We start from the raw sequence: 26561 nt of genomic DNA on the forward strand, positions 1-26561 counted from the left end.
ATTAGCATAACCCAACCCACACTGAACATACGCCCAGCACTACCTCATTTTACCACTGGCCTGAGGCCAAAAGCAAAAGCACTACAGTGAATATAAGGGAGAAATTACAGAGACGAGAATTGTAAACTTACCTAAGAGTAGACCAAATTTCTGAAAAGAGAAGAAAATGTTATATTTAATATGAATAATCTTTCCCTTTCCAATGTCTATTTACAAGGTTAAAAGCAAACATACTTATCAAGTATATTGAATACAAGAGAACAGCTGCAGAATGTAAGTGCTTCTGTTCATCTCTTTCTATAGCTTTGAAACTGAAAACTCAGAAGAAGAACTGGAGACTGGCACTGAACAGGGTAATTCTGCAGTGGTAATTTGTTAAGAAGGAGAAACTTTGGGGGAGATAAAGCATGGCAGGGGCAAAAAGGAGAAAGAAAAGTGCAGTGTGGAGGAAGATCCATGCTCTTCGCTGTGAAGATATCAAACTGTGGTGTGTAAGAAGGCTGCCTATTTTGAAGTGGGCACCCAGCTACAATGTGAAGGAAAACTTGATTCCTGATACAGTCTCTGGGATGATGCTGGCAATTCAACAGGTACCTCAAGGTACAGTAATACATCTGATTTTCACATTTTAAATAGCTTTAGTCAGACAATTGTCACTTTTCAGTAGAGTTTTTATTTCTTGCTTCTTAGTGTTACGATGAAGCCTGGGTTAAAAAAAAACCTAGAAAAAAAAAGAATTGTACATTTTCATTAGACCCAATCTAATGGGATGTGTAGGAGAGAGTTTTTTACACCCCTCACTTTTTATACATTGTAAACAAACATCTTTTCTTGTTTTTAACCAAGGTCTGTGAACAGGGGATTAATGTTACTATGTACCTGTCACTTTGACAGTAACACAAGACATATTGCAGAGTATGACACAAGGATGAATGCTGGTGTTATGCAATGTATTACTAGTGTAACTGGCCATCACTTCCTACTTTCAAATTACAAACAAACAAAGAGCTACAAAATAACTTTGCGTCTTGAGATGTTGTTTTGTTTTAAAAGTAAGCATCAGTATTACACAGTTACCTGTAGGAACCTTGAGAACTGCAGTAAACAAGTAACAAAACATTCTATACATAAAAAAGGCTCTCTGCCAAAGCTATTATCTGCAGACGGGATCTTGTGTGCATGGAGAGCTTGTGATTTCAGCTTGTTTGCTGGTCTAATGAGATGTACTGTATCACATTACCTATTGCATCTCCCTTTCCAGCACTAATATAAACTAGGGGTGGAGCAGTAGTCTATTTTGGCAGCCATAGGTAAGTAACGCTAAGCTGGATTTATCTGGTGATTATTACAGGTGAAAAGTACAAACTAATGAATGATTCCAGAGAAATAAAGTCTTCTATCTATCTAACATCATTGTGCCCGACTTAGGCAACACTTTATACCCGTTCCTGGCAAATGCCATGTTAGTTTCTTGCCTGCCCAAAATGGACTCTCTAGCTACTTCTCTGATGCGCAGTGTAGATGTTATTTCTTTACAGTGTTGCAGAATGGCTAGCCTTAACTATCATTCATGCTGCTCAATTATAAGCACTTCTTTAATTGAATTATTCTGTAGCTGGAACCGGTTTGTGTAAGTATTTGTGCTTTTAGGGTAATTAGGAACATCTGTACTGGCATGATTTAACTTTAAGAACCTTAATACTGTAGTGAACTATAAGTGTCTAATTTTACTGGTATAGTCTTATACAACAATTGTAATTAAAATGCTGCTAATAACAATATGTTAAACTCCAACAAAATATCAATTTAGGGACAATTATACATTACTAGTAGTTTTATCCAGCATAATCTTAATTGAATCTGGTTCCCAAAAATTATTTAACTTACAAAGTAAAACTTTATAAAGCTCAGGTGGTGCTGGAAAAATGCTGCTTTTCCAGATTATTCCATCTTGTTTGTTATGTAATCTAGAAAAAATGTGATACAACTTTAAATTAATTCTGCTGCTTAAAACCAACAATCAAAAAACCTCAAATTCCATCCTCCCCAAACAAAACAAAGTAACTCTCAAATAAAATCTGAGAATAAATTGTCTTTCTTTTTTGACATCAAAGTTGTCCATTTTGCTTGAAACTATTTTGAAGTGTGTGTGTGTGTGTGTGTGTGTGAGTGAGAGAGAGAGAGAGAGACAGAGAGAGAGAGAAATATATTTTCAGACTGTTTGCACCCAGTCTTCTCATTGCATTGCATCTCTCGTCTGGTACTGGGACTATACTTTAATATTTAATCAGAGATTAGGAATAGACAGAAAAAAAGAACCAATCCAGTTTGCTGTATAGCATGAAGAAGAAGAGAATACAAATCTTATAAACCTTGTGTGGGGGGTTCTTTTCTTATAATGCAAGAACAAAGAGTTATTTGGTGAAAATGAAAGCAACAAATTTAAAATGGTTAAAAGCAATTAAATTTATAAACCACTGATAATTGATAGATGAAACTCACTTCCACAAGATATTGAGGCTAAAAGCCTAGTGTGATTCAAAAAAGGATGAGCTATTTATATGGATATTGAGATCATCCTGCAGTTATATTAGATGGGATAAAATATTTTTAAGGGTTAGATGCCCTCAAGTTTCAGGGCATAAATCAACCACTAGCTTGACAGTGGTTAAGAAAAAACTTTCCTTACCATTTGTATTTTCCATAATTGTCCACAAGGGGAAATTTTGCACCTTCCTCTAAATCAGGGGTTGGCAACGTTTGGCACGCGGCTTGCCAGGGTAAGCACCCTGGCAGGCCGGGCCAGTTTATTTACCTGCTGACGCGGCAGGTTCGGCCGATAGCGGCCCCTACTGGCCACAGTTCGCCGTCCCGGGCCAATGGGGGTGGCGGGAAGTGGCGCGGGCGAGGGATCTTTGCTCTAAGATTTGTATTCTCTTCTTCTTCATACTATACAGCAAACTGGATTGGTTCTTTTTTTCTGTCTATTCCTAATCTCTGATTAAATATTAAAGTATAGTCCCACTACCAGACGAGAGATGCAATGCAATGAGACGACTGGGTGCTTACCCTGGCGAGCCGCGTGCCAAACGTTGCTGACCCCTGCTCTAAATCATCAGATGTGGCCATGTTCAGAGACAAAATACTAGACTAGAGGGAGGACTGGTCTCATCTAGTGTGACTGCTCCTGAGTTCCTGTGTCTGAACAAAATGTCAGGCAACATGGCCATTATCTCTTTGCTGGGGGTAGGAGAATAAGAAGAAAGAAAGTCATTGTCCCTGCATCATATATTACAGCTCAAACCACAAAGGTTACGATTTAGTCATGGGTGTTTATAGTATAAGTCATGAACAGGATGTGGGCAGTAAACAAAAATTCACGGCCCTGTGACCTGTCCATGACTTATACTATAAATACCCCTCACTAAATCTGGGGGGTGATACCCAGGGGGGACTGCTGGGGCGGTGTGCGGCACTGCTTGGGGGTGGGAACTGGGGGGCCGCTGCTGGGGGGTCGCCCTGGGGCCAGCGGCACTAGCTGCCGGAGGCTGCTGAGCAGGGGCTGCTCCAGCCTCCTGGGGACTGCTGAGCAGTGGCAGCTCTGGCTGCCCCGGAAACCACTGCTGGGGGCCACCAGTAGCGGCTACTCCGGCTGCCCAGGGACCGCCAGCAGCAGCTGCTCTGGCCACTCCAAGGACCGCTGCTTGGTGGTCCCGGGGCCAGCTGCCCAGGGCCACCCAAGCAGAGGCAGTGCAGCTGGGCCTGGGGCCGCTCCAGCAGCAGCTGGTGCAGCTGGCTGCAGGGCCACCCAAGCGGCTGGCTGCAGAGCCGCTCCAGCAACGGCAGGTGTGGTTGTCCTTCTGTGCATAGGGGTGGCATCGAAAAAGGCACTAATCAGGTATCGGGACTCATATCACTGACTTTACATTGCCTGCTCTCTGACTTCCTCTAGTGGATGGGGTTCATCAAAGGCAGAGCCAGAGTATAATATGTTCTGGCAGTTCTGGCCCAGTGGAATAGTTCCGAAGAGACTGTTCCAGCTAGTGTAAGTTCATACAGCCCTGAGGTGGCTTAGAGCCAGCTTTGCCTCCCTGTTGCATCTCAGCACAGGTGAGGATGGAGCTCAAAGTATCTTACAATTAACCCCCCAAAATCAAGCTTGTTGTGTGCCCTCACAAACAGCTGTTGAAGTGAACCCAGCAATAGGTCACTAGAAATCCTCCTGCTCAACCCTCACTGTGACAGAGTTGCAAAAAGCTGTGGCCTTTTTGTTAAGTCATGGTAGAGAACATTGCAAAATTCTGTCTTCAGTGTCACAAGACATGGAGCATGAAATCAGTTTGTGAAAGACGTGGCTGGAGAACACTTCTTATTAAACGTTTGGTGGCCTAGAGAAAGGCCTCTCTTCTCATATATCCTGTATTCTTGGTCTTGCTTAATCCATATGATCAGCAACTTTAAATGCCACTATTAGACCCAATACTGCCAGCAAGGAGAGGTATCCTGTGGCATACATATAGATCATTAGTGGCTGAGAAGGGCCAACTCAGCATATGTAATTTCCTAAAGCCAGAGAGATTTTTATCCTGTAGATCAGTGCTAACCACAGGACACACTAGGCGGTCACTACCACCTTCCCCAGTACTGTGGCCCAGAATGCCAGATCTTAATTCACCAGTTGCAGAGAGGTTGAGTGAGAATTTTTAATAACATAGGCTTCACTTCCAGCTTTTTCAGAGCGTGGAATCATCTCCCACTTATTCTGCTAACTCCACTATCGTTGAAAAAAGAGATATAACTGCTTTTAAAATAAACTGTCAGGCGAGGATCTGAATCTCAAGCTGTGGGATTAAGCCCACCACTTTAGCTCTAAGTCTGAATTGACTTGTAATTCTCTCATAAAGCCAAGGAGCTTGAGACTTCATGATCTGGCAATAGGTCCTTAATTTGGCAATGTTTCTCAAAAATCTGGTACTCAAAATCTAGAAAATAGATCATACTTCTCTGCCAATGTCATATCCACTGATTGCTGACAATCCAGGTGGCTAAAACTGTCAACAAAACTAAGGAGGGATGACAGATTATTCTTTGTGAATGTTATTGTAACCAATTAGTCAGCCTGTATTACCTATCCCCTTTTGTACCCCCCTCCTACTGCAAACCTGTTACAGCTCTCACCTATAAAGCCCGCCTCTTTAACTCAGGGAATGCTCGCTGCTTCTGACAGTCTGTACTCTCATGTTCATCCTTTTTACAAGATTGTGACAAATTGTGTACAAAGTATACTTTGTGAGGTATCATTTAAAAACTCATCATCTGCTTACCATTTTTGTACTAGTAAAACGTGTGCCCACATTGTATGTAAAGTTATAAAATTCTACTGTATGACTTTACTGAGACATGCTCCAAGTTTAGAAAAGCAGGCACAGACCAGTTCCTCAGAGACAAAAGGCAAACTGACACCTCAGCCAGGTGTCAATAAAATCAAATGGACTATCAGCTGGTTAAGTGACCATTCTTTGGAAGGAAGAAGAGTGTGAGCAAGAAATTTACATTTTGGCAATACAACAGCTAGGAGTTCCTGTTTAAACAGACTGTCTGTCACGTGAACTGCAGCTGGAGATGATTCTCAAGGAGGAGGAAAAGATATAAAAATGAGGAACAGAGGCCCCAAATCACCTCTCTTCGCTCATCTCTATTAATTTGAAAGACAAAGGATTTACCATTGAACTGAGTGAGTGGTCTTGTCTGAAGGAATCTAGCCAGACTTCAGTGAGCAGGTGGTGAGAAAAACCTTTTTGCTCTAACTTCACTTGGCTTGATAAGTATTAGTTTGCATTTTGCCTTTTATTTTTTGTAACCAATTCTGACTTTTATGCTTCGTTACTTGTAATCACTTAAAATCTATCTTTCTGTAGTTAATACATTTGCTTTATGTGTTTGGATTGAAGTGCTTGGAAACCTCCATTTGAGATAACAGGGTTTGTGCGTATCATTTTCTATTAATGAAATGATGGACTTTCTATGAGCTTGTTTTGTCCAGAAAGAAAGAGCTGGGCAGTACAAGACGCAAATTTCGCGGGATCAGTCTGGCACTGGGAATCTGATGGTATCATTCTGTAATATAATTCACAAGTGGCTGGCTAGAAGCACTCATATAATTCAATTGGGAGTGATTTTCCATGCTAGAGGTTGTTTGTGAACAAGCCAGGAGTGGTGGTTCTTACTGCGAAGCAGTGTAAAAAGCACTGCAGGTTGGAGAATTGAGGGGACACAGCTGCTCAGCAGTCCAGATTGTACCCTGGGGGATGTCACAGTGTTGAAGATCATGTAAATGGGATGCCACTTAATAAGTTAATTTTGCAGAGATAGTGGGAAATATGCTTTATCAGCAATTTTGTCCTGCACATGATGCATCAGTCATCATCAGCACCCTAATTCCTTATCCTCTTGTTAAATTCAGAAGAGAGGATCAAAGTCATGGTTTTTTGTTGGCCTTCTGGTGCTACCTCTGCCACCCACAAAAAAATTAATAAACTTGGGAAGGGTGAGACTGGACTCTCATTAATGGTAGTGGCTAGTTTTTTATTTTCTACTTCTCTTGGGGATATTGGATTACCCCATTAAACATGGTGATTGTGAGCATAACTCCAATATTCATAATCTTAAAACCACATAGGATAACCAATAACTCCTAGTATATCTAAATTCAAAAGTTTAAGGTTTAGCAAATGGCTTACAACAGCATTTTGAATGAGCTCCTGCTTTTGGTAAAGGTCTGATCTAAAACAGGTCTGACCTCTTCCCTTTTTCATTCTAATCTTGGATTATGATATGGAGAGGGAGCAAATGAGACAATAGAGTCAAATCTTGGATGACATGTAGTCATGCAGCTGAGTTCTCCCCCTTCCCCCCCCAAACAAATTAGACCCTGAAGGTACGCCTATGCACTGGCATAAAAAAACCCCGTGGCACCGAATCTCACAGTGGAATTTACATGCAGCATTATACACTTGTTGATCCTTCTGTGACCTTCTGTGGCCACGGAAGGTTGCAGATCGGCTGCTTGTGCCCAGTTAAAAGCATTCATTATACACTTGTTGACTCTTCTGTGACCTTCTTTGGGTATGGAAGGTTGCAGATCAGCTGCTTGTGCCTAGTTAAAAGCATTCTTACCAAACTGAAAAAGGCTCCTGAAACATAGTTATCTTCCCTCTTATATGTGTGCCTGCTGAGAAGAGAAAAATAGGCAACTGAAGTCTGATTTAAATCAGTCTCTCCATCCCTGCCAGCTCCCTGGTTCATTTTGTTTATTTTTTTAATTAAAGTTAATTTAGTCTAGAGCTGGATTTACTGCTGAACAAATGAAATCCCACACACTGCCTGGAGACTCTGCCATTAAAAAAGGAGCTATACCTGGTTTCATGCATTCCTGCCCTCATGCTCAAGGTTTTGGAGGCATGGTGCCAGCATTAGTTTTTTTCGGACCACTGATGCAGGACCCCCAGCAGTGTTGTTTCAAAGGGTGATCTTTTGCCTAGGTTTTTCAGGCTCTTTCCTTAAGTGTTGACATAAATGTACGCAGAATGATTCACTTGAGTTAGTCAAGTGAAATCATTGTGTTCCAGCATGTGAGAATGGGGTGAGGGGGAGGCTTGCCCTATAGATGCACAACTACAGTATGTGCCGATGAAGATGAATGCGCTTCCTTGGAAGCAGAGCTAGAGAAGCCTCCTTGAGAAGAGCTTTGTAGCAGCCATGTAATTTACAGCCCATGTGAGTATGTTCCTTAGGGAAGAAAATCTCTCACTTCTTACAAAGAGTAATGATCTGAGCCCAGAGTTATGAACTGTAACATGTTAATATATATATCTACTACAGAGATTCACATTCATACAGATTCTCAGTGGATGCCCAGGGATGTAAAGTTCCGAGTTCTAGTGAACCAACAAAGTATTCAAAGGCTTCATGTCAGAGGTTGCAGTTGGCATTCAGGCCCCCCTCTTGGGGTAACATGGCAACTTTGCCTCAGTTTCCTTCCTTCTTTGATGGACTTGTTGCTGTCTAGTCTGTTTTGTCTCTTTGTTACGACTGCGGCCCTTCAGCTGAGTCATTGGTAGTCTTCTCCCCTCTCAGTGTGCTAAAGAGTCCAGTATGTCAGGAAACCAATTGCCCTAGATAAAGGCCTTACAGTCCCTGGCCTCTTTGAGTATGGCTCACTTGTTCAAGGTTTAACAAAAAACCCTTCTGGGTTTGGAAGGGGAACCCAGGTCCACCAACTCCTTCGGATTCCAGTCTAGAGACCCTGTATGAAGTGGTTGGTACCAATCTCTCCCAACCCCTTCCTGTTTCCCTGTCTTGCTTGCTACCATGCCTCTCTTGCAGGCCGTTCTTCAGAGTCTCATCCTGTGGCCCTCTTCTCCTGGAAGTCCAGCTTCCTGGATGGCTTCTCACCAATCTGTGACTGAAGGCTCCTGGTCTCAGAGACTCTTCAGCCTTTCTGGCAGTCATACCCTGCCTTTGCCCTGCAGCCTTTTTATCTCCACAGCTGTTATGAGGCCACCAAACAGCTCAGCTGAGAAGGCAGTCAATTTCCCTTTTAATGATTTCATGGCTGTGACTGGGTGGGGTCTATACACCCGAGGACCTCCTGCATACATGACTCTGACTTCTTTAATTTTGACTGTGGGTAACGTTAAAAATGTGCACGTCCAGAGTGCCTCACATACCATTCTGAAGCATTCATTGATCTTCCAACAGAACATCAGGGAGTGGTGGTTCAAGTGATGTGGCTGGTTCATGGAGCAACACTGGAGGTGCATCCAAGGAATACCACCATGTTCACCAACAGTGAAAAAGTTAATAATAGAGCTGGTTGGAAAATTCCATCAAAAATGAAACTGTCAAAAAATTGAAATACATTTTTCAATCTTCCCCCTTTCCCCCATTTTTTGATCAGTTCCATACCAAAAACAAAGGTGGAGGCAATTTTAGATGAACTGGACCATGAGATATAAAGACTCATTATGTTATTGCAAGAAGGACACAAATGGGAGAACACACACCAACTACTACAGTGGAGCCTCTTTTTTCTCTTTTTACTGCTTTTCCTAGTGAAAAGGGCACCCCCTGAAATTCTTGTTTCACTTGATACTGTTTTTTCTAATATCAGTTACAAGGACACTCAAATAGTTTTGGTGTAAAATGTAGGAGTGGGATGGAACAGAAACTTACAAAATCTAGTATGAATAGAAATGTTTTCTATTTTTTATTTCAACAAAAATCATTGTATGTTGGGATTCAAACATTTTCCTGTACAGTTTGGAACTCAAAAATTAATGTAGGATTGTGGTGGCATAGGAGAGCAAGGAAGTGAAACTGGCTAGACATAAACTTTAAACAAATCCAGCCAACTTTCACTGTCAACAACAAGCACAGCAAAATGCAAAAGCCAAATATCAGTCATAATTGATTCTGATCAATCATAAATTACATTTTAAATTCTTTGTTTTAAGCATCTAAGGTGATGTGCATTAATAAGTAAACTTTTTTAAAAAAATCTGATTTTTAAATGGATATTGTTCCTTTAAAGTTTGGTTTGGTTTCTGTTCCATTGTATAAATTTTAATCAACTTACATTCACTGCCTTAGAGATGTATGACAAACAATAGATTGCCACAAAGTGGACCTCGTGACTTAGTCACAATAGAAAATATTACCATTGTTGTCATAACAATCCATGGTTACATATTATAGAACCAGAGTCAACAGTTAACTGTGTCATCATCAAGACAAAAATCCACATTTTTGCTTGAAAATCACAGGCTTGTATCAGTAATATAAAGGAGCAGCTCTGCTGATGAACAAGACAAATGTTGATGGAAAAATGAAGACAAAGTAGAGAACTAGTGCAGATTCTAAATTGCTCCCCAACTTGTCCGAGATCTGCCCAAACCTAATTATCTTCCCAGGATACTGCAAAAACCATTGACTTGGTAGGGTTCATTTTGGGAAGGATGAAGGTATGATTTGGGTTTGGGAGGATTTTCTGGAGTTTTTACATTTTTATTTGGGCCATCCGTGGTAAGTTGTTATGTAAAGTTGCTCACTGGGAGAGTTAATTCATTTGTATATTAGTCATAATGCTGCTGGGTGGATATTGTAACTCTAATTATTAACAGTGTGCTCAGAGCTTTTCTGTGTATTATTTTTAATATTAAATCTAAATAAATGATTTTATGGCTTCATAGCCTTAATTTCCGTTAGAATGCTCTGGGCAAAATTTAATGACAATCCTTTGTTTCCAGCCTTGCTATAAGAGGAAGGTTTTTTTTTTTTTTAAGTTAAAATCAAGAGGCTTGTATTCAGGGTGAAATTCACCTCAGTGCAGAAGAGCCACACTAACCCCTATTCTTCTCTTGAGCTCTGATTTAAGGGCTTAAGTACAGTTTAAGAGACGTCGAGGGCTTTGTATTTGTCCTCTGCACTGGGGTGAATTTCATCCTAATGATGAAATGTTATAGAATCATAGGGTTAGAAGGGACAGAAAGGGTCATCTTGACTAACCCCCTGCCAAGGTGCAGGATTTGTTGTGGCTAAACCTTCCAAGACCGATGGCTACCCAGCCTCCTTTTGAAAACCTCCAGTGAAGGAGTTTCCACAACCTCCCTAGGCAGTCTACCTTTGTCCTGCTCTTCCTAATTATAAGAAGTTTTTCCTGGGATTTAATCTAAATCTGCTATGCTGTAGTTTGAACCTATTGCCTCTAGTCCTGCCTTCTGTGGCAAGAGAGAATAACTTTTCTTGATCTTTTCTATGGCAGCCTGTCAAATATTTGAAAACCACTGTCATGACCCCCCTGAATCTTCTCTTTTCCAAACTATGTTTATGTTTTTGCATTGTATTAGGGAGGTGAGTATTTCACTGTGGGGGCCCATTTTCAAATGTGGACACTTAAAGTATGTCATTTTGTTGGTCAAATCTGTACCTAGGCATTTCACGTGTCTAAGGGCCAAATTCTGTCTTCGGATATGTGTGTGCAACTCAGGAGGAGTTGTATGTTATCATATTGAAGGGTGAATTTATTAGTGCTTATTTGAGTGCCCCAGATATGGGATTTGGACATCTCATTAGGGCATCCAGATTTGAACAATGGAAAGATGTTTGAAATCAACAAGCACAATTTTCATGCTCATCAGGTTCCCAGCAAGGAAGTTCTTTGAGTGTACAGGACTTCAGGCAAGATTTATTTAATTTTGCATTGAGAATAGTGGACTGTGAGATATTTGCAAAAGTCACAAGATTAATTGTAGACCTGAGATACTGTCTTCTTGTTTTCCTTGTTCTGGGATAATACTTTTATCTTATATACCATGATGCCAAAAAGATATGGCGTAGCCTTTCCATCTGGATAGCCATGTGTTCAGATGTGTATATCCAGATATGGGAATTTAACTGTAATTCTGACTAATCTGACTCTAATTTGCTTCTTTGGTGACACTTCATTACTGTCATAGTTGTAGTTTCAAACTGGCACATTCAATAGTAATTCCCAAGTCAGCAGGTTAAGATACAGGACTTAGCAGCTTTTCTTGTTTGCACTCAGGTTCATTATTCTATAGCTATCTGCGTTTGTCATCTACCTGCAGTGGTGCCACATGTCGCCAGCTTGGCCAGTGTAGCATACACAGTGTAGCATGTGATGTGTCACAAAGCCCAGTGATAGCCAGAGAGCTCCATTTTAAAAGAAACCATGGCACATAATGTTATCTTCCGATAGTGAGTTAACTAAAGCATGCCACCACAGTATTTATATATAATATCTGAACCTATTGTTCATTTCTTGTTTGCAGTTCTTTACATTGGAATAGCCATTCTTTCTTGAAAGCCTTACTTTCGCCGCCAGTGGGGTTCTCCTTCCTTAAAAATGAGGAGGAGCTGGCGTCTCCATTCTTAATGACTTTTCAGTGTGAAGAAGTGGAATACAGTAGTATTATTACCATCTGTTTCCTGCCTTTTGACTACTTTTTGAACCCAACGAATGTATTGTAACAAAGTTGAACCTGAAAAACTAAAATCAATGAGCGAAATCAAACGACCCTCTGCTCTGTTTGTTAATAAAATGGTTTGAACTTTTATAATACCTTGCACCTGAGGATTTCATGCTTAAGAGGGATTTTATTAAGCTTTATGACACCCTTCTGATGATACCCATTGCATAGATGGGTAAACTGAAACGTGCAGTTTGTCTGAAACCATACAAAATCAGTGGTAGAGACAGGAATAGAATCTAGGATTTCTGAGTCCTGGTGACCTGTCCTAATCACTAGACAGCACTGTCTCATTGTTTTCTAGGTAACATAGAAGGAATGAGAAACTACTTCTGGAATTAAACGGACATAACAGGACAGAGTTTAAAAACAAAACACCTAGACTGTGCCCCTATATATAGGGTGTGAAAACGCACTGCCCAGCAGCAGCTCCCTGATTGGTGGAATTCCTCCAGGGACACTGGGGATGTGTGGATCAAAGTGGCCCCTGCTACACCATTTCCAGGGTTCAGTGTAGACTCTGTTTGTTTGTGTGGGCCAGCTCTGTTGGGCAGTGAGGAGGGGATGGGTTATGGCTCTTGTTTTCCCTGAATGCTAAGCACCTAGGACTCCTTGTGCCCTGCACACACCTTGTTCATGTGTGCTGGACCAAACACAGTCTGGCCACAGTAGTCACAAGTCTCAGATTCAAACCATTTTTGGAAACTTAAGAACAAAGTAAATGCTTGCAGAGGGGTGAGAATCTGGTAAGTCTGACATTTATAACTAGATAGTGACAGCTTACTTCCCAGTAGTTTAAGCCTCATTTCCCCCATTAGAGCTAAGAGGAAACAAAGTAATACTGTATTTAATCCCATATTGATTAGTAGCTGTGAGTAGCAAATATGTAAACGTCCTACAGCAGGAAATTTCTTAACTTAGCTTGAGAGTCATTACAATACTCTCCACTAGCCATTACAATTCCTCAGTTAATTCCTCTTGAACTGAGTAATTAAAATCTATTAATTTAAGCATGTGAACACCTATTAAAGGTAAACTGCACACACTTTATTTAATCTTAAAACTGGTTAACATCCCAAATCTGTAAGTGCAGACTAAAAAACAATACAAAGACTACCCCCACCTGACTATATACATTAAAATGTATATTTGAAAATTATTATGATTTAAATAACAGGCCACGTTCTGTACTTCCCCTGCAGGAAGGAACTTATCACAGACACCGAAAACAATACACGAGAACTAAATTCTGTAGAGCAGTGTTGAGGTTATCAAAGCAGTTCACAGTGTGCACTCCATTCACTGAAGTGTTACTATTTTGTTTTTAAATGTAAATGTTCTGTATTTGTAATTGTCTAGTTTGCACGTGCATACTGTTTAATGATATTGGATCTGAAATGTACGAAGTTTTGCAGTTCACCTTAGCTAGGATTTATGGACCCATTTCACACACACTGCTTAGAAAATGGACCCCTGGCTCTAGCCATTCAGTAAGGGGTCATATGTCTATTTCCTCAGAGTTTATCTACACATAAAAGTTGTACCACTTTGACTGTAGTGGTCTAGTTTAACCAGTACAACTCCCCTAGAGTGGATGAAGTTATACTGGTATAGCTAATTCCCAAACAGGAAAGGGGATAAGCAATACCTGCATAAAGCACCTTTATACCAGCAGAACTGCATTCGCAGTAGGAGTTGTACTGGTATAACTATCTTGATATAAAAAATCACCCCCCCCCCATTGAAATAATTGTGCTGCATAGATCAGACTTACGTAGTCCTCTCCTCCTTTCCCATGCTCCCCTCTTCTTCCTGCCTGCCCCTTTAGGCAGGGCAAGCGTTCCTCTCCTTCTGCCTCTTCTGGAGTTTCTGGTGTGTTTCTTTTCACCTTTTGCCTTCTCTTTTCTGTAGACTTTGGGCTGAGTATCCTGTCCCGCTGTCCCCAACATAGACATAGGAATTGCCATATGAGATCAATGGTCTATATAGTCCAGTATCCTGTCTCTGCCAGTGACTAATCCCAGATGCCTTAGAGGAAGGTGCTGGATGAGGACTCAGGAGACATGGATTGCATTCCCAGCTCTGCTGCTGGCCTACTTAGTGACCTTGGACAAGTTATGTCCCTTCTCTGTGCCTCCATTTCCCTATCTGTAAAATGGGGATAATAATACTGAACTCCTTTGTAAAGTGCTTTGAGATCTATGGATGAAAACTGCTATATAAGAACTAGGTATTATTAATAGATAATTATGGAAAAATCCACCCACAACAGAAGATTCCTCCAAACCCCATTGCTTAGGCTGGGTCTACACTACCCGCCTGAATTGGCAGGTAGAAATCGACCTCTCGGGGATCGATTTATTGCGTCCCGTTGGGACGCGACAGTCGATCCCCAAATCGACGCTCTTACTCCACCAGCGGAGGTGGGAGTAAGCGCCGTCGACAGGAAGCCGCAGAGGTTGATTTTGCCGCCGTCCCTACAGTGGGGTAAGTCGGCTGCGATACGTCGAATTCAGCTACGCTACTCGCGTAGCTGAATTTGCGTATCTTAAATTGACCCCCCCCCGTAGTGTAGATGTAGCCTTAGTGGTTGGTTTATGGCTTAGCTTTTTATAGATGTAATTATCATTGCAGGTAGTTTTAATCCTGTTGTTAAAACTGTGGACTTTACCCCCAACAAAACCAAATGTAAAGTAATTTGATATCTTGGTGCAAAGGATTAAAATGCTTATATACCAATGCTAGAAGCCTAAATAATAAGATGGGAGAACTAGAGTGCCTAGTATTAAATGACGATATTGATATAATAGGCATCACACAAACCTGGTGGAATGAGGATAATCAATGGGACACAGTAATACCAGGGTACAAAATATATTGGAAGGACAGAACAGTTCATGCTGGTGGGGGCGTGGCACTATATGCAAAAGAAAGCATAGAATCAAATGAAGTAAAAATCTTAAATGAACTAAATTTATACTATAGAATCTCTGTGGATAGCAATTCCATGCTTGAAAAATAAGAATATAGCAGTAAGGCTATATTACAGACCACCTGACCAGGATGGTGTTAGTGACTCTGAAATTCTCAGGGAGGCTAGAGAGGCTATTAAAATAAAAACACTCAATAAAAATAATGGGGGATTTCAACTATAACCCATATTGACTGGATACATGTCACCTCAGGAAGGGATGCTGAGATAAAATTTCTTGATACCTTAAATGACTGCTTCTTGGAGCAGCTATTCCTGGAACCCACGAGAGGAGAGGCAATTCTTGATTTAGTCCTAAGTGGAGCACAAGATCAGGCCCAAGAGGTGAATATAGCTGGATCGCTTGGTAATAGTGACCATAATATAATTAAATTTAACATCCCTGTGGCGGGGAAAACTCCACAGCGGCCCAACACTATAGCATTTAATTTCAGAAAGGGGAACTACACAAAAATGAGGAGGTTAGTGAAACAGAACTTAAAAGGTACAGTACCAAAAGTAAAATCCTTGTAAGCTGCTTGGAAACTTTTTAAAGACACCATAATAGAGGCTCAACTTAAATGTATACCCCAATTAAAAAAACATAGTAAGAGAACCAAAAAAGAGCCACCGTGGTTAAACAACAAAGTAAAAGAAGCAGTGAGAGGCAAAAAAGCATCCTTTAAAAAGTGGAAAATAAATCCTAATGAGGAAAATAGAAAAGATCATAAACTCTGGCAAATGAAGTGTAAAAATATAATTAGAAAGACCAAAAAAGAATTTGAAGAACTGCTAGCCAAAGACTCCAAAAGTAATAGCAATTTTTTTAAAAATACATCAGAAGCAGAAAGCCTGCTAACCAACCAGTAGGACCACTGGATGATCGAGATGCTAAAGGAGCACTCAAAGACGATAAGGCCATTATGGAGAAACTAAATTAATTCTTTGCATTGGTCTTCACTGTTGAGGATGTGAGGGAGATTCCCAAACCTGAGCCATCCTTTTTGGGTGACAGATCAGAGGAACTGTCCCAAATTGAGGTGTCATTAGAGGAGGTTTTGGAACAAATTGATAAACTAAACAGTAATAAGTCTCCAGGACCTGATGGTATTCACCCAAGAGTTCTGAAGGAATTCAAATGTGAAATTGCAGGACTACTAACTGTCATCTGTAACCTATCATTTAAATCAGCTTCTGTACCAAATGACTGGCGGATAGCTAATGTGACGCCAATTTTTAAAAGGGGCTCCAGAGGTGACCCTGGCAACTACAGGCCAGTAAGCCTCACTTCAGTAACGGCAAATTGGTTGAAACTATCGTAAAGAACAAAATTGTCAGACACATAGATGAACATAATTTGTTGGGAAATAGTCAACCTGGTTTTTGTAGAGGGAAATCATGCCTCACCAATCTACTAGAATTCTTTGAGGGGGTCAACAAGCATGTGGACAAAGGAGATGCAGTGGATATAGTGTATTTAGATTTTCAGAAAGCCTTTGACAAGGCCCCTCACCAAAGGCTCTTAAGCAAGACAAGCAGCCATGGAATAAGAGGGAAGGTGGATTGGTTCTCTCATGGATTGGTAATTGTTAAAAGATAGGAAACAAAGGGTAGGAATAAATGGTCAGTTTTCAGAATGGAGAGAGGTAAATAGTGGTGTCCCCCAGGGATCTGTACTGGGTCAAGTCCAATTTTACATATTCATAAACGATCTGTAAAAAGGGATAAACAGTGAGGTGGCAAAATTTACAGATGATACAAAATTACTCAAGATTGTTAAGTCCCAGGCAGACTGCGAAGAGCTACAGAAGGATCTCACAAAATTGGGTGACTGGGTAACAAAATGTCAGATGAAATTTAATGTTGATAAATGCAAAGTAATGCACATTGGAAAACATAATCCTAACTATACATATAAAATGATGGGGTCTAAATTAGCTGTTACCACTCAAGAAAGAGATTTTGGAGTCATTGTGGATAGTTCTCTGAAATCATCCACTCAATGTGCAGCGGCAGTCAAAAAAGCAAACAGAATGTTGGGAATCATCAAGAAAGGGATAGATAATAAGATGGAAAATATCATATTGCCTCTATATAAATCCATGGTATGCCCACACCTTGAATACTGAGTGCAGATGTGGTCTCCCCATCTCAAAAAAATATATTGGAATTGGAAAAGGTTCAGAAAAGGGCAACAAAAATGATTAGGGGTATAGAACGGCTTCCATATGAGGAGAGATTAATAAGACTGGGACTTTTCAGCTTGGAAAAGAGGTGACTAAAGGAGGATATGATAGAGGTCTATAAAATCATTCGTGGTATAGAGAAAGTAAATAAGGAAGTGTTATTTACTCCTTCTCATAATACAAGAACAAGGGGCCACCAAATGAAATTAATAGGTAGCAGGTTTAAAACAAACACAAGAAAGTATTTTTTCACGCAATGCCCTGTCAGCCTCTGGAACTCCTTGCCAGAGGGTGTTGTGAAGGCCAATACTATAACAGGGTTCAAAAGAGAGCTAGATAGATTCATGGAAGATAGGTCCATCAATGGCTATTAGCCAGGATGGGCAGGAATGGTGTCTCTAGCCTCTGTTTGCCAAAAGCTGAGATTGGGTGACAGGGCATGGATCACTTGATGATAACCTGTCTGTTCATTCCCTTTGGGGCACCTGCCATTGGCCACTGTCAGAGGACAGGATACTGGGCTTGATGGACCTTTGGTCTGACCCAGTATGGCCGTTCTTATATTCTTAATGTATTGTTTACTAATTCCCATTATCCTTCCCTATAGGGCTGGCCTTTGCTGTTCTGTCTTCAGTCCATCCAGTGTTTGGTTTATATGGCTCTCTCTTTCCTGTCGTCATTTATGCTGTGTTTGGAATGGGACGCCATGTTGCAACGGGTAAGTGTCTGGAAATGTTTAGGCTCCCATCCTCCAAGTTGCTGAGTGTGTTCTGTGAAATGAGGAGTTTCCTCGGTAACTGGTGATCTCAGTGCAAGTTAAAGGTACTAAGCATCACAGGATCAGTTGTGGGGGAGAGCAAGAGGGAAGTGTCTTAAAACAGATTAACCTGTTTACATTTCTTTGTGCCTTTTCTTTACAGCTACATCTTTTTCTGCTTAAGAAAAGTGTTTTCAAGGGGGAAAAAAAGCCTTGTTAAGATTATACTGGAGCCATTCCTACCACTATAATTGAATACTACATCCATATTTCCTTTATAAATACAGCTTATCAGGGGCTTATGCAATTTATTATATAAATTTGCTTGAAGCTAAAACTTTAACAGACAAGAGCTCAGCTAAAGAAAGCCTTTTTAAATATAAACGGGAACAACTAAAAGTTGACTGTTCCTAAACTATAGAAAAACCTCATTATTTTCTCACATTGCTAAACACAACCCCAGTACTTCTCACCAAAAAATACCCCCTCCCTACTCCAAATACTTCAGTAGAATTGGGATTACTCCTGATCAGCTGCATCTGTTGAGCTGAAGGGTGCAGATGCCCCATCGCTTCCACTGTAGAAGCTAAGGAGCCACTAGGAGTTCCCTACCTGCCATGCTAGTGATTATGTGGCTTCCTCACCACTGCTTTGAGCAGAGCTATCCACAGGGGCAAGAAGTGTTTCCGAGCTCCTGCTAGATTATTGACTGCTTTGTTCCCTAAGAAAGCCTGTTATGAACTGGGGAAGGGAATTGTATTCATCAGGTTGGACCATCAAGAAACTGCTCTGTGGGAATAGTGGCCTCCCAGTGACCCTTGAAGACCAGGGGAAGTATAGAGACAGGCACTTGGTTCCAGTAGGCGAATACAATGAGCTTGAATGCAGGGCAGTAGCCCCTCTCCCCAGTCAACCAAAGCTAAAATGTGAAAGGGGTATCTGAAAGGGGTAACCTTAGGGGAAGGGGAGTGGCTGTGGGAGCCTTTTGAGAGGAGGGGAGATGGTTCTTGGAAATTTGGAACCATTGGCAATCACTAGGGTGACCACACAGCAAATGTGAAAAATTGGGACAGGGGGTGGGAGGTAATAAGAGCCTATATAAGAAAAAGACCCTAAAATCGGGACTGTCCCTATAATATCGGGACATCTGGTCGCCCTAGCAACCACACACAAAGCACACCCAGCAGGGCTCACATAGCTCAACTGCATACATCTCTCCTCTGGCTAATATGTTTTCTAAGAAGCAAACACTGTCTTTTGAATAACTACATGGTTTTGAAATTGATATGTGTGCCAAAATCTGTGTTTAGTAATACTGTTAACAGCTCCATAAGAGCTGTGTGGTCTACTGGGAAACCAATGTACATTCCGAAGTACATAAAATTTGTATCCCAACATATGTATGTTATATTGTCAAACCTCCAGATAATTTACAGCAAACAGGACATGAATTCTGTGTCAAGGTCCTTGGGTTTTGTTGCTCTGATGTAGCAAACTAGAAATTCTGCAGAAGCTTATTTTTGAAAAAAAAAGTTGTTTTAATCAATGAACTATTCACATGAATAACACCATTGTTACAGTATCTCTTGTGTTATGCACACAGAAATTGTCAGGGAGGAAGTCTCTGGGGCCTTTGATACCTGAGGAGGCAGTTTGGGATTGTGGGACATGTACATTAGATGGATGGTTCTGCTAAAATGATCAGTATAGTCACTTGACAGGAGAGTGAGAAACTTTCTTTTAAATGAAAGCTTAGATTTTGGAGAATAATTCTGTGGCAGGAGCTAGGGTAAAGTAGGTTGCTATATAGCCTTATAGTTCCTTTATTTGTCTTCTCTCATTAGTATTTCCCTTTTTCATTAAAAAAGGTGAAAATATGAGGAAAACTGTTTCAAAATAGACAATGTTTACAAATTTCTCCATGAACAGTTGATTTTTAAACTAAAGCTCACTAAAGGAAAAAGGTGCCTCACTCATCATCTTACATTGCACCCTTAATATGCAGAAAAATATCTTGTGGTAATAAACTCTCGTTTTGTAGAATGAAGGTGGTGAAATGGACAAAGGGCAGGACTTCAGGACTGACACGGTATCCATGGGGTGAAATGGAGCAAATGTCATTCAGCCCAGGATTTGTGGAGTATAGTCAAGGCCCTGTATCCTACAATTCTGTGGTTTTGAATTTGCTGTAGAATCCACCTTTTGGACTCCAGCCCTTGCCACAGAATTGTGCTTCACAATCTAAGCTTTCATTCAGAAATGTTTCTGTCCCTCGTGGTTGTGAAGAAAATATTATAACATGAAAATACATTGTGTTCACATTTAATCATTTCAACAGAAGAATGCCGCTATTGCACATATCCCATAATCCCAAAGGCCCTGATTCAGGAAAGCACGTAAGCATGTGCTGAAGATTCATTGTTTAAAGTTAAACATGCTTAATTCCCATCCCAAATAAGGATGCTTTCCTGAATCACGGCTAAACTGTGTACTACAGCTCCTCAGGTGCCAATGCCTCATATATCCTTTACTCAGAGGTGACAATCTCCGTCCCCTCTAATAACTTCTGTGAAGTCAGTGAAACTCTCTTTAAGTAAAGGATGCAGGATTGGGACCTTTTTGCATGAAAAGTGGAGTTCATCTGTGGCCTGGTCCTGTAAACTTTTGCCTACTTGACTAATTCTTACCCATAAATAGTCACTCAGTCTAGTCTTGTGGAAAAGATTACTCATCTGAGCAATAAATTGTTAGAATTGAACTTTATTCTGGCTGCTTTTTCTCCATTTGAACTCAGGAACCTAATTTATTTGGGATACCATAATTAGCTGTACAGCAATTAGTGACGTTATCACAAATAGAAATTATGATTTCAGGTGGAGCTAATGTATGCAAAACTTTTTCCAAAAAGGATGTTGTTCAAAGCTTTCCATGATGCTTTAATGCCTTTAACATATTGAATTATCCTTCTTTAGCTGAATGTGATTAAAAATTTCAAAAGTGTTTCAACTCTGTTTGTCTGTGTGCATATTATTTGCTTGTGCATTTTTTGAGCACCATTATTTTTGGGCACACAGAAGAGAACTTGCACACAAAAAAACATTTGCACTCAGTTTATCTGCTCGTATGGCATCTTACACTTAGAAATTTGCACCCAACAAGTGAAAGTGCTTTAAAAAACATACCTGAAGTGAGTGAGTGTGCAAAGTTTCACATTCATGGATAGAGGCCGTACTTTGAAAAATTAATGTTAGTGACTCTAACAAATATTGAGCTACTTATTGGTAACTGATATGTGACTTTTCTTTTACAGGAACTTTTGCTTTAACTTCCTTGATATCTGCCAATGCAGTTGAACGTCTTGTTTCTCCAGCAATCAACAATTTCACTACAAGCAATAATTCGGGAGTCTTAGGTTTATCGGAGTTTGAAATGCAGAGGATTGGAGTTGCTGCAGCGGTTTCATTTTTAGGAGGAATTATTCAAGTAGGTAGTCTAAATAGTCAATGAATATTTATTTTAACATATGTGAGAAGTACGCTATAGCTAAGCCTTTGTCTGTCACAGCTATGACTTTGGTGATGAAACACATGACTTAGTTTCATTTCATAAGAAGTCCAGCTCTTTGAACCTTGGCCAGTAGGCTCTTGAGCAGGGTTCTACCATGTTTTTTTTTTTTTTTTTTTTTTACAAATATGGCTCTATATTCGTCCAGTGCTTAGGAGTCTGCAAATATGATTTGACTTTTGAAAGAGTTTCAAATAATTTACTTGCAAAATAAAGGGGGTTTCTTGCTTAAAATAAAGTTGATCCTGTGACATTTTACATTTATTTTTGCCAGAATTAAATGATTCCTGCATTTTTTTGGGGTGCTAAAGCAATGTCCTATCCCATTTTATGTCAAGAAAAATAGTCAGTTCTTAATTATGCTTGTGCTATGGTGGCCATGAAGGGACAAATCCTTCTCCCAATAAAGTAAATGGGAGTTTTGCTTAGACTTCACTAGAGCCAAGAACAGGACCTAATGGGTACATCCCCTTCTATTTTTACTTTTATTTGCCTTATGCAGATAGCCCACAACAACTTTTATTATTATTACTTATAGCAATACTTAGCACTTACTGACATAGGGAATTGCCATATCTATCCTGCCTCTGACAGTGGCCCGTACCAGATGCTTCAGTGGAAGGTGTAAGTGCTTGTGTGAAAGCTGCCATTTTGGCAGATACATGAAGGTTTGTACTGGGGACCACCAGAGTTAAAAGCATGAGTTGCTACAGCTTTTACTCATATCCTCTGTGTATTGGCACAGTGGGAGACCTGTTATACACAGGTTTTCAATGGGTTTCATGTGTATAGTGCTTTTCATCATCCAAGCATTTAACAAACTGTATGATAATCTCATTTACCTTTTGTTCAGACAAACCATTCAACCCAAAAGAAAACTAATAGCAGATTAAGTTTGTTATTATTATTATAATTTTTAATGATTTTGAGATCAAAATGTTATTTACCTTCTCATATGATCAGTTGATCTTTATCCCAAATCCACTTTAGTTCCATACTTGTTTCTGCAAGAGATTAAATAAAAAACATCTTTGCCTATGTTCCCCATTAGCAAGATAAACATGCCTTCTCTTTCATTCTTTTCAGGATATATGATGAAATACTGAATAAAAATACTTTTTCTAAATACATTCACATTTATAATAGCACCTTTCATCTTCAAATATTAACTTATTAATCTTTGCAGCACCCTCCTTTGTGTGAGGTAGGGATATTTCTGCCCCCATTTCAAAGATGGAAAACTGGAGCTAGAAAAGTTATGACTAGAGCTGACTGGGAATTTTTTGACAAACCATCTTTTTGTTGTCAAAAAATGCCAGTTGGTCAAAACTGAAATTCTTCATGAAAGGGGTTGATTTTGATGAATTTGCTAACTCAAAAAAGAGTAAAGAAAAAAGATTTGAAGTTGTTGAAACACAATTTTTCAGTTTTCTAGTTTGAAATGACCTGTTGTTTAGAAACTTAAGCTAAGAGGCTAAAAGTTTTTTTTATTGTTTTGTTTTTTTAAGAGACAGAGCTCACAATCGAAATGAAATGTTACAGAATTATTTTGACAAAATGTTTCGATTGACTTGATCCCAAAAAATCTGTTCATTTGGTTTGTCAATATTTTCAAAATTTAGACTTTTCATCCTGATTCAAACTCTTGAAAATATTCACTGAATAGGAATCCTATTTCCCACCCAGCTCTAGTGCAGACTTTACCTGAAACCATAGAGGGGGTGAAAGCCTAGATTAGAATGCAGGACTCTGGTTCCCACCTGAGTGTTGAGACTCCTAAGCAACAACTCTCTCCTTGTAGAAGTACGATGTTTCCAAATTGAGTTTTCAATTCAATTTTTAGTTGAAAAATGATTTAGCTGATTAAATGTTTTATTGAAAATTTGATTTTTGACAGAGAAGGGCCCTGAAAATTTTCAACACAGATTATTTGTAAAAAATTCTGACGGGTTTGACTAATAATAGAGCTGGTTGAAATTTTTCGACTGTTGAAACATTTTGTCAAAAATTTGAAAAACCAATTAAACATTTTGAAATGTTCCTATGTAATTTTTTACTACTTTTTCTACCAGTTCTACTCCCTCTATACTTCTCATGTGATTTTTTCCTGTGTTGGTATATATGGATATATTTGGTAGCCTCTATCATATGCTTGCACTCTAAGATACAAATTTAATTTGGCATTCTCTGTGTAAGAATAAGTAATCTGTTATCTGAAAAAGCATTTGTTAGTGGATCAGATACAGATAAATTGCTTCAAGGTTTGGATTGTGTTTTGTTTTTCTTGAATGAAAAAATCTGCATTTTTACAATGGAAGCATTTTAATCTTTAAAATCTAAAATGGTTGTGGCATTGTTTGAAAATCAGTTCCTGTTAATGGGCACTAACTTCTTTCCTAATATTTCATAGCTCTCTGGATTAACATTGTAACAGATGTAACCTATTCATAAATCTTGGTATACAAGCTGTGTATTTAATAACGGCTCTTTATAAGCTGTACTACTCATTTATTAATGTGGTCTCACAAATTTCTGTTCATATTTCAATGCTATTGATTGATAATGAATCCTCATAATAGTGCTACCAGAATGGAATATGGTGTTTCAAAATTTGAATCTAGTAAGAGTGATCACTGGACTACCACACATCCAACAAAATGTTGCTTCTTCCTACAAAATTTAACTAGTAAATAACTGTTCGTTCGCTCAGTGCAAAACAGGGAAGGAACTTTAACAATAACGTATGTGAGTGTGTAGTAGACAGTGGTGTCAGAATACTCAAATTAGTAGTACAGGACTGTACAGAGCCCTAATTTAAGTTTTCTGTCACATCTTTTATCCGTCTTGGTAAATGTTTTAACAAAGTTCCTTCCCTGCTTTGCATTGAGTGTACAAAAAGTTATTTGCTAGTCAAATGTTGTAGGTAGAAGCAACCTTTTGTTGGATCTTAGATGGGAGTTAGCTGGGAGTTTCCAGCTGGTAGGGGCAGAAGCAGCCAAAGCAGAGACTGCTTCACTTGGGGGGCCGGGGAGGTTGGAGGGGCAAAAAGGGACCCAGCCAGGGTCAACCCTCTCCCCAGCATTTTGCTGGACTCAGAACTGTGCAGGAGAGACACCCTCCTCCCCCATGCTGGGGGCTCTAGGAATCAGACCATGCCTCCCTACGTCTTTCTCACACCCTTCCCTCCCTCTCTCTCCCAACCATGTGTGCTTGGTAGTAAGCTTCAGAGAGGAGCCCGCTAGAGTTTCCATCTGGTAAGGGCAGAAGCAGGCAAAGCAAGGGCTGTTGGTTCTTAGAAACCTTTCTGTAGTTTTGACTGGAGTTTTCTTCTTCTTCGAGTGCTTGCTCATGTCGATTCTGTTCTAGGTGTGTGGCTGCCCACGTGCACGGGTTGTTGGAGTTTTTTGCCTTAGCGGTATATGTAGGGTTGGCTGTGGTGCTCTCTTGAGTGCCGCTCTCATGCGTCGGAATATTAGGCACTGCCAGCCTTCTCAGTTCCTTCTTATCACCCCTGATGGTTGGTCGGAGTGCCTTGTCTTGCAGTCTTGTAGTTCTTAATAGCCCTTTGTTTATCTTCTTTGTATATAGTTCTTAGGTACTTATTTAGCCATTAGATTAAGTGTTAGTTTAGTAGAGTCCTGGCTGGGACTTCGCCCAGGAGTGGGGCATGCCCCATTCCCTGGGCTTCAAAACGTGTTCGTCATGCAACTGGCCGATGCCTGTTAGTGGACCCCCTCTGCAGCTGTTTAAACTGCTTGGGTGAGTCCCACATAAAGGATAATTGGAGGATTTGCAAGAGCTTTCCCTCCAGAACTCAGAAGGAGCGGGATATCTGCTTGAGGGCCCTCCTCATGGAGGCCGCGCTTCATCTGGCGTCAGAACCCTCCCAGTCGGACTCCACAATTCATGGTGCTATCCTTCGGTCTCTCGTCAGTCCCAAGAGTGTTTACAAAGTGCATGGCATCAGTGGCTGCTTACCCGAGGCGTCGGGCTGTTCAAATTTACCCGTACCTCAACAACTTGCTAATCAAGGGCCGGTCCTGGGATCAGGTGCGGAGGCACCTTGATCTGGTTTGCTCCACCTGTCACGATCTGGGGCTGTTGATAAACAAGAAAAAATTGGCACGCAGCTCCATCTCAGGCCCCTATAGGCATAGCTGGCATCGGTCTATGGCTCCAACAGACACAATGTTAACCGTGTAGTCAGGGTACTATCATCACTCACGTGGTGGAGAAATCCCATATCGGTGGAGGAGGGAGTTTCCTTTGCAGCCCCATCCCAATAGGTTATCCTAGTCTCCGATGTCTCGGATCTGGGGTGAGGAGCCCACCTGGGCGATCTCAGCATGCAAAGTCATTGGTCGAGGTCACAAGGTCACAATTGCTCCCTACGCATAAATGTCAGAGAGCTCAGAGTGGTATGGTTGGCCTGCCAAGCCTTCCTGCCTCATATAAAAGCAGAGTGGTTCAGGTCCTGATGGATAATACCACCACAATGTTCTATATCAGTAGGCAAAGCAGAGCCCGATCTCATCAGCCCTTTGCCAAGAAGCTCTCAGGCTCTGGAATTTCCATGGTCAGCATGCCATCGCATCATCAGGACCTTCTTATCTCACCATGAGTGGTCACTCCATCCAGAGGTGGTCAGCATCATCTTCCCGAGGTGGGGGACTTCCCAGGTGGACCTGTTTGCATCCAGGCAGAACAGAAAGTGCCACATTTTCTGCTCAATTCAGGGGATCGACAGAGGCTCCCCATTGGACGCTTTTCTGCTCCCGTGGTTGGGGACCCTCATGTATGCCTTCCCTCCAGTGCCATTAATTCACAGGGTCCTCATGAAGATCAAGCGGGACAGGGCAAAGATGATCCTCATAGAGCTGGCTTGGCCATGTCAGCATTGGTTTGGTACACTGCTGGACTTCTCGGTGGCCGCACTGTTACAGCTACCGCTCTGGCCAGACCTGCTGTCCCAGAACCATGGCAGTCTTCTGCATCTGAACCTGGCAACACCACCTGATGGGCTGGCTGCTGCA

General features: G+C 40.7%; 1 protein-coding gene across 2 annotated transcripts in view; it reads left to right on the top strand.

The window, feature by feature from the left end:
* Nucleotides 1-26561, top strand: part of SLC26A7 (solute carrier family 26 member 7) — a 140394-nt gene that overhangs the window by 12980 nt on the left and 100853 nt on the right. For both annotated transcript variants that reach the window (XM_008168321.4, XM_065585889.1), the window contains exons 2-4: nucleotides 304-600; nucleotides 17815-17925; nucleotides 21275-21447. In XM_008168321.4, coding sequence (XP_008166543.1) covers nucleotides 408-600; nucleotides 17815-17925; nucleotides 21275-21447 — 477 coding nt within the window. In that variant the 5' untranslated portion in view covers nucleotides 304-407. The remainder of the gene's footprint in view (nucleotides 1-303; nucleotides 601-17814; nucleotides 17926-21274; nucleotides 21448-26561) is intronic.

This window comes from Chrysemys picta, chromosome 2 (assembly GCF_011386835.1).
Source record: "Chrysemys picta bellii isolate R12L10 chromosome 2, ASM1138683v2, whole genome shotgun sequence".
Lineage (NCBI taxonomy): Eukaryota > Metazoa > Chordata > Testudines > Emydidae > Chrysemys > Chrysemys picta.